Source organism: Microtus oregoni, unplaced genomic scaffold, assembly GCF_018167655.1.
Source record: "Microtus oregoni isolate MIOR12 unplaced genomic scaffold, Mior012 000034F_ref0000314, whole genome shotgun sequence".
NCBI classification, from domain to species: Eukaryota; Metazoa; Chordata; class Mammalia; order Rodentia; family Cricetidae; genus Microtus; species Microtus oregoni.
Window position 1 is genome coordinate 6,046,874 of NW_024543093.1, and position 8,228 is coordinate 6,055,101.

Genomic DNA, 8,228 nt, shown 5'->3' on the forward strand with positions numbered 1-8,228 from the left:
GGCCAGACCTCAGAAAACACTTTTCTCATCCTTCAAAGTCTCACACTAGATACATACAGTCCAGATACACCACCTCCACAGATGTGGCCTCTTTACCCTTCTGCAGTATGGCTTTCTTAACACCACATTCACTGTCAGCAAGTTCTCCAGGGAAGGACTTCTGGGTCATGGCCTCACAGCCCAGAAGGGTCCAAGATAAGCTGCTCAGTGAACCCACAACACAACAGCGTCATGGCCCCCAGGATGTCTCAGTTCAGAGGCTGCAAAGATGTGAGGAGACAAGATTCTGTGACAGAGACTAGCCTGAACCTGGATTCACACTAGCTGTAGGGAATCAGCAGGCAGATTCCCTCCTGGAAGCCCTGTAGCTGGGTGCTTTGAGATGAGAAAGCAGCCTAGCCAAGGTTGGCAGAATAAGAACTTTTTACTGCCATTTGACTGCTCCTGTCCCAAGTCAGGTATAGTGGCACACACCCCTAAGCCCAGCATTCAAGATGCTGAAGATAGCCTGGGCTGTAGACATGGTACCATAAACTCACACACTGAGAGGCCCAGGGTCTATCTTCTACATGTCCTAGATAAGAAAAGAGGAAAATCTTGCCAAGAGCAAATAAAGCAAACAAGCCCCTTAGCTTCAATGAGAAACTTTCTAAAATCGAAATGTAAATTTTACCCAAAGAACTGATATTAAAAACAGTTTCAGTTAGGGGGCTGGAAAGATGGCTCAGGGTTTAAGAGCACTGACTACTCTTCCAGGTCCGGAGTTCAGCTAGTTATCAGCAGCCACACAGTGGCTCACAACCACTTAGAATGAGATCTGGTGCCCTCTTCTGGCCCGCAGGCAGAACACTGTTTACATAATACAGGAAGTTTCAGTTCAATCATTTAACAAGACTTGTGTGCCACACAAGACTCCAGTTTATTAATTTTTGGTAACAATAATTTAAAAGGTACAAAGGGTCTCATATTACAGAAACATGGAAATATACAATAAAGAAAAATCGGGGGTCAAACTGCTGAAACACAATAGCATCAGCTAGCAAGAAGGCCAGAGGCCAATGTGAATTACTCCAGCAACCAATATGCTTGCTTTCATTGTTTTGGGTTTTAAGACAGCTTCACGTATGTACCCCTAACTAGCCTCAAACTCACTGGGTGAATTCTGGATTTTGTTCCATAAACACGAAAACAGATCAATACACAGAACAGACTAATTCACACTGGCTGTTAGGCGCATCTACTGTCCGCATTTCAGCCTGCAATCTGAACTGAACACACATTAACAGCCCACACAGTACGGTTTCAGGTGTTTAGTAGGAATTCACCAGGTAAAGCCGGGCATTGTGGCACAAATCCTAATCCCGGTGTTTGGGAGACAGAGGTAAGTTTAAGAGGCTGACCTAGTCTGCACAGCAAGTTCTAGGCCTAGTCAGGGTTAATAAGTGGATCAAATTTCAATAGTACCTGTTCACACACTCAAAAATCTGCATCTTTTAGGAAAGCTGACTTCAGCCCCGGCTTTACCACTGACAAAAACCAAGACTGGTGCATGGGCTACCACTGGAAGTCCTATCTACAAAGCCTTTTCAAGACTCTGCACTAACTAGAAATGGGGCAAAGAATACCTTGGAAAAAAAAATACTGCTTTTCACAAAAATGACGACTGGGCCTGGGCCAGCCAACAAGTGTTCCAAATCATGCCGAAGTCTCTCGTGACTCAAAGTTGGAGGTTGTGTGAAGCAGAGATGCTCTGATGTATGGGGTCTCACACACACACCCTGTACACGATTAGCACCAGCAGGCTAATGCCTACATTGCACAGGACTGACGTCAACGATGATGAAGCATCTCAATTCACTGAAGAATTAAGCTTGGCAACGCTCTTCTTACAAAACACTACTTAGTGCTTGGTGTAGAAACCAAATAAAGCAGGCTTTCCCCCTTGACAGTACTATGTTTGTGTGCAAAGTGCTAGTTTTATTTACAAACTTAAGTAAACGCTAGAGTCCACGGGAAGCAGTGAATGAGGCTCACATCTTTTAAACAGTCTTATGGCAACAAATGCTGAATCCTGCTTGCTGGAGGGTCGCCTCTCATTAGAGCCTGGGTCTGTTGGTGCAAGCCAAGGGCAGAATCTCCCCTAAGAATCTGAGTACCTTTAACATCCTTCCTCTAGTGACACAACTAGCCAAAAGGGGCCAACTGAGGTAGCTACCCAGTTCTTAGATACCGGTTAACAAATTCATGGTGTAGCCAGTTGATTGCTTTTGCTGATTTTTTTATGACAAGGGGAGAACAATAATCAGCAAAGAGCAGGCAGTTTGCTCAGAAGTCAGCATCCAAGGTGAAAGAATTCTCTGCTGAATTTGACATCACCCCCATCCTCTGATACTCGCCCACTCGCTTCTCAAAGAAGTTTGTCTTTCCTTCTAGTGAAATATTTTCCATGAAGTCAAACGGATTTTCTACTTTGAAAATCTAAAAAAGTCACAGCAAGATATAAGTGTTAAAAACAAACTTAAAAAAAAGAGGGGGTGGGGGTGTGGCAGGCCACAAATAACACTTTACCTTGCTGAACCCCAGCTCCAGCATAAGCCTGTCCGCCACGAATTCGATGTACTGCTTCATCAGGGCGCAGTTCATCCCGATGAGCTTCACAGGCAGGGCCTCTGTGAGAAACTCCTAGAGGCCAAGCAAAGCTTCTGAGCACCCTGGAGTCCAAGGACTGCCCGCCCTTTCGGCAAGTGTAAGAGCAACCCACACACATCACCCACCTGCTCTATCCTCACTGCGTTGATGATGATTTCTTGTACTCTTTGCTCCGACGGCTTGTGTACCAGGTGCCTGAACATCAGGCAGGCAAAGTCACAGTGTAAACCCTAGAATGGAAAGTTCAAGGTTACTGTGAGGCCGAACCTTAACTGCTCACATGTGTGGATTAAAAATGCTTTATCCATCTTTGTGATCTTATGCAACTTGTCTGGCCAGAGCACTTGGCTTGTCCAAAGAAAGGTATTTAGCCTGGCATGGTAGTACACATGCATGATCACCCGTGAGTTTGAGGCTAGTTTGGCCTACATTTTTCCAGGCCAGCCAGGTTACAGACTGCGAAAACATACAACAAAAAGCAAGGAAAATAAAACAGGTGGCCTAGGCATGGTGGCGCACGCCTTTAATCCCAACACTCAGTCAGGGGAGGCAGAGGAAGGCAGATCTCTTGTGAGTTCTGAGGCCAGCCTGACATATAGAGTTCTAGGAGAGCCAGGGCTGTAATAGAGAAACCCTGTCTTAAAAGTCAGAAACCAAAAGAAAGCAGGTGTTTAACTGCCAATTATGATACCAAGGAATAGGTTATCCCAACTCTAGGCCCTCAAACTCAACCCTTCTAATACCCAAAGAGGCTTATCTTTGTTCAAGAATCTCCACAGCCTCACGCTCCAGTTCTTAACAAGGAGGAGGAGCTTTCAGATACTCAGGAACTGATACCATTTCAAATGAAGTAGACCAGTGACTCTTAGCACATGGCACCCCAGTAGGTCTCAGGGCTCATCTCCCTACACAGGAAGATAATCACCGGCCCTGCCCACTGCGTTTTGGGAGTGGTGGGGTTTCTGCTCCTTGCATTTCAGATTGGACAAACTATTAAGTACAGACACCTTCTGTCTTTCCTCAGTCTACTCCAAGGATCTATAGGAGCCCAAGCGAACTCTGATCTCATTGCCAATTCATTTGGAAGCACAAAGGCACAAAGCCTTGCTTATGACGCCCTAAAAATCCCATTCAGAGCTTTCAACTTACGCACTCAAGCCTATGGGATAATAGGAATACATGTACTAAGAATACGAGTAGTTCCAACACATCACTTGAGGTATTCTATTCCTTGCTGGGTATATGTATGACTGAACTCACCCATTAATGTGCATACGGAGCCAGGAATGTGGCTCAGTGGCAGAGTACTTGCCTAACCAGCATAAGACCCTGAGTTAGATCCCCAAGACTTAGTAGACGGCTCAGCAGTCGCAAGGAGCCTGGTTCAGTTCCCAGCACTTACACGGTGGTTCACAACCACCTGTAACTCCAGGGGGGCATCCCACAGATCAGGCGGGTATTCCAGACTCACCTCATCTCTGCTAATAAGCTCGTTGGAAAACGTAAGGCCAGGCATCAGTCCCCGTTTCTTGAGCCAGAATATTGACGCAAAAGAGCCAGAGAAGAAGATCCCTTCCACAGCAGCAAAGGCCACAACTCGTTCTCCTAGCAAGAGTCAATACCGAAATGTTCCTGGTGAGGGCTTGGTACTCTCAGCATGGGCCGACAATCCAGTGACATCACTTGGACAATCGAATAACATACAGGCTTAAGGAGGAAAGAAAAGTCCTTACCATAGGTAGCTTCTTTGTCCCCAATCCAACGCAGGGCCCAGTCGGCCTTCTTTTTCACACAAGGCATTGTCTCAATAGCATTGAAGAGATATTCCCTGTCGACAGAAGTATACCATGAACCATGATACCACAGCAGCTTGCAGTGCAAGGCCCGATTAGTTCTGTTCCACACCAGCTTTCCATCCTGATGTCAACTGATCACCCTAACCCTGACTTTCCACCCTCTACCTCCATAATATAAAAGCCTCTTTTTCTTTCTTTGTTTTCTTGGTTTTTCGAGACAGGGTTTGGCTGTAGTTTTAGTCTGTCCTGGAACTAGCTCCTGTAGACCAGCCTGGCTTCAAACTCAGCTGTGCCACCATTAATTTTCTATAGCCCCCTAATGTAGAGTAACATTTTACCAAACTGGTCTAAAGTTAATTTTTTAACTCAGTATTGTCAAGAGTATGTAATTCCGGGCTGGAGAGATGGCTCAGAGGTTAAGAGCATTGCCTGCTCTTCCAAAGGTCCTGAGTTCAATTCCCGGCAACCACATGGTGGCTCACAACTATCTGTAATGAGGTCTGGTGCCCTCTTCTGGTCTGCAGACACACACAGATAGAATATTGTATACATAATAAATAAATATTTTAAAAAAAAGAGTATGTAATTCCCCTCACTTCCACTTCATTCTTTCTAATCATTTGTACCCACATTTTTATATTTATTTACTTAATGTATGTGAGTGTTCTATCTCCATGTAAGCCTGCATACTCAAAGAGGGCATTTAAGATCCCACTATAGACAGCTGTGAGCCACATTTGGTTGCTTGGGTCCTCTGGAAGAGAAGCCAGCACTCTTAGCTGCTGAGCCATCTCCAGCCCAGTAGCCACATTTTTCATTTTTTTTTATGTATGAGTGTTTTGCCTGAATGTTTCTTTGCGCCACGTGTGGAGTACCTGTGGAGGCCAGTAGGGGACATATGATGTAACTGGAGTTAAATGGGTTATGAGCTGCCCCAAACTGCTGTGTAGGGGTTGGGAACCCAAACTGGGTCCTTTGAAAGAGCTTAACCACTGAGTCATCTCTCCAGGCCTTGGTTTGTTGTTTGGTTTTAGACACAGTATCTCATCTGGCCAGACCTGGAACAATGGCAATGCTGCTTCTGGTCTCTGGGGTGCTGGGATTATAGACATGAGCTACAACACATTTGATTTTTCATTCAGCGAGCAATAAAGTGAATTTGGGTCCTTTGCTCAAAGCAGTCAGGACTAAGGGCCCTAGAAGTATCTACAGTCTTAGTCAGTCTGCCTGTTCGCCTTGTGAACAAAAATACTTGAAATACAATAGTAAGTTCGTGAGTCCTGGGTATCTGAGCATACACACCATGTGGATACTCACCTCTCTTTGGAATCTTTAATGTAAGTGTCGATGAGGAGACTGTACATTTCAGAATGTATGTTTTCCATGGCAATTTGGAAGCCATAGAAACAGCGGGCCTCTGTAACCTGAACTTCTTGGCTAAAGCGCTCCACCTAGTGGTAATGAAATAAACCAGAGTTAAACCTGAAAAACTACTGGTTGCATCACCTGCTCACCTTTGAGCATACCAGGATTAATCCCAGCCCTGAGGCACCCTCCTCAAGCAGGAATCTTTGAGGCCATCTTGGTCTGCTTACTGAGTTCTAGGCCAGCCAGGATTACAGTGAGAATTTGTTTCAAAAATATAAGTAAAACAAAAACTAGAAACAAATTTGCTCCTATATATTGTAGTACAGATCTTCACAATGCTGCAATAAAGCATATTATTTTATGTCACATGCTCAATTTACCACCAGGAAATAACTCTTATTTTGCTGGTCTAACAAAACGACAGGGTTTCTCTGTGTAACAGTCCTGGCTGTCCCGGAACTCATTCACTTTGTAGACCTGTGTGGCCTTGAACTCACAGAAATCTGCCTGTTTCTGGGCGTGAGCCAGCACTGCCCAGCTAAAACTGTTTTTTTCACGGATAAGTACAGGCAAGTCCCAAGGACGCCAGTGTGAGTCGTCAGATGCCCTGGAGCTGGAATCACTAGATGTGAAGCCACCCAGTATGGGTGCTCAGAACACAACTTGCGTCTTCTGCACAGGCAGGAAGTGTGTTAACCACCGAGTGGAGCCATCTCTCCAGCCCCCATTCACAGGAGAAAAAGTCACACACCAGTCCTCTGTCTCTAAGCGAATTACAGCCACGTCATGCAGACTCACCAGGTTTTCATTGACTATGCCATCACTCGCCGCAAAGAAAGCCAGGATGTGAGATATAAAATGTCTCTCGTCGGGTTTCAGCGCTTCCCAGTGTTGAATATCCTTGGAGAGGTCGACCTCCTCAGCCGTCCAGAAGGAGGCCTCAGCTTTCTTGTACATCTGCCAGATATCATGGTATTCGATGGGAAAGACCACGAAGCGGCGGGGATTTTCTCTCAGTAAGGGCTCATCCTCAACGCTGGGCTTAGTAGATTCTTTACTTTCCTGTTGGGTGACAGAAACAACCACCCCAAAAATGTTAATCGAACCAGACGAACGTTCTAGTATCTCTCATCAGATCAGGTACTTTCACTGGCTGGGAGTTCCGTGTGGCTCGCTGTCACATTGCATGCTATGGTGACTCTCCTAACGAGGAGACCCAAGGAGGGCATCCTAAGGAGACATTTTGGCGGGAACGTGGAGAGGCTGAGGCAGACAGCTGGGACAATGCAACTTTGGCGCCAACGGCGGCGGACGTCCCGCCCCCTGCCGGCAGCTCCGTGGACCACCCACCTACCTGAGCCTCCCTCGGGTCACTCACCGGTTCGGCCGGGTCCAGCAAGATTCTCCTTGCAGCCTTGCTCGCCAGGATGCGGGTCCCGCTGAGACTCGGGGGCTGCAGGGACACAGGCGTGCGTGAGCGACGGTGGGAGCCCTCCACCCTCCCGGGTCCGGGAACCCACACCCTCCCTGCCAGCTGCGTCCCCCTCAGTACGCCGCGCTCACCGTGTTCTCCTTCTCGGACAGGTGGAGTCGCTTCAGCGGCGACACCTTCAGCTGCTGCTGGTCGGTGATGGTGGCGAGCGGGATGCGGGCGGAGAGCATGGCGAGCGAGGGCAGCGGTCGAGGCGACGGAGAAGGTGGCGGAGTGGCTAGAACCCGGAGCACAGGCGCCCGCCAGCCTCAGTACCTTTTAAAAGGCCCGCGGAGGGGGCGGGCCCGCGCTTCCCATTGGCTCATTGGCTGGAGCGTGCATCGGGCGCGGGAGTTGCGCCGTCCGCTCTTCCGCACAAAGACCTCTTCCACGGAGTCTGCGCCGACACCGGGGGCGCGCGGGCGCTCGGGGGCCCGGAACCGTTTGGGGTGGCGGGAGGCTCGGCTCTGGGCGAGCACCCGGATTGGGGGGGCGCGGGGAGTTGTCGCCGAGGTTGGTGCCACCGCTTGGCGAGACGCTGCCGGCCTCTGGGCTGCGTCGCCTGCACTGTCTTTGCGCCCTTAGGGGTGCGGGGAATCCAGCTAGGACCGAGTAGCCTGGGGAGGGGGGACTGCCGAGCCCCGCAACTTTCGGGGTCCCCAGTCAGGAGACTGGTAACCGCACCCACCCCGCGGGATTAGCAGAGGGGAGGTCTTTAAACGAGGGTTCGCGTAGAGGCGATCTGTTGTAAGCCTTCAGGCTCACTAAAGGGGCACGGAGACGGCCTTGGATATAGTGTCAGCCCCTTGTCCCCCGTTTCCCGCTTGTTTTAAAAGTCGCTTTTTTTCCCCCAGGAAGTTCAGAGGATGATTACGCGCCACACTGGTTTTACGACTCCCTGGCCGTCCAGTAGTCGGAAGACGAATTTGAAAATTCCTGCGGTG

General features: G+C 48.5%; 1 protein-coding gene across 1 annotated transcript; it reads right to left on the minus strand.

The window, feature by feature from the left end:
- Positions 1-900: 900 nt before the first annotated feature.
- On the minus strand, positions 901-7,552 carry LOC121432374 (ribonucleoside-diphosphate reductase subunit M2). Its single transcript, XM_041630303.1, has 9 exons — positions 7,377-7,552; positions 7,192-7,266; positions 6,612-6,875; positions 5,763-5,896; positions 4,383-4,477; positions 4,121-4,254; positions 2,775-2,879; positions 2,569-2,682; positions 901-2,478 (listed from the first exon to the last, which is right to left on the minus strand). Exons 1-9 carry the CDS (start codon positions 7,473-7,475, stop codon positions 2,326-2,328), a joined length of 1,173 nt encoding a protein of 390 aa, XP_041486237.1. The 5' UTR covers positions 7,476-7,552; the 3' UTR covers positions 901-2,325.
- Positions 7,553-8,228: the final 676 nt, after the last annotated feature.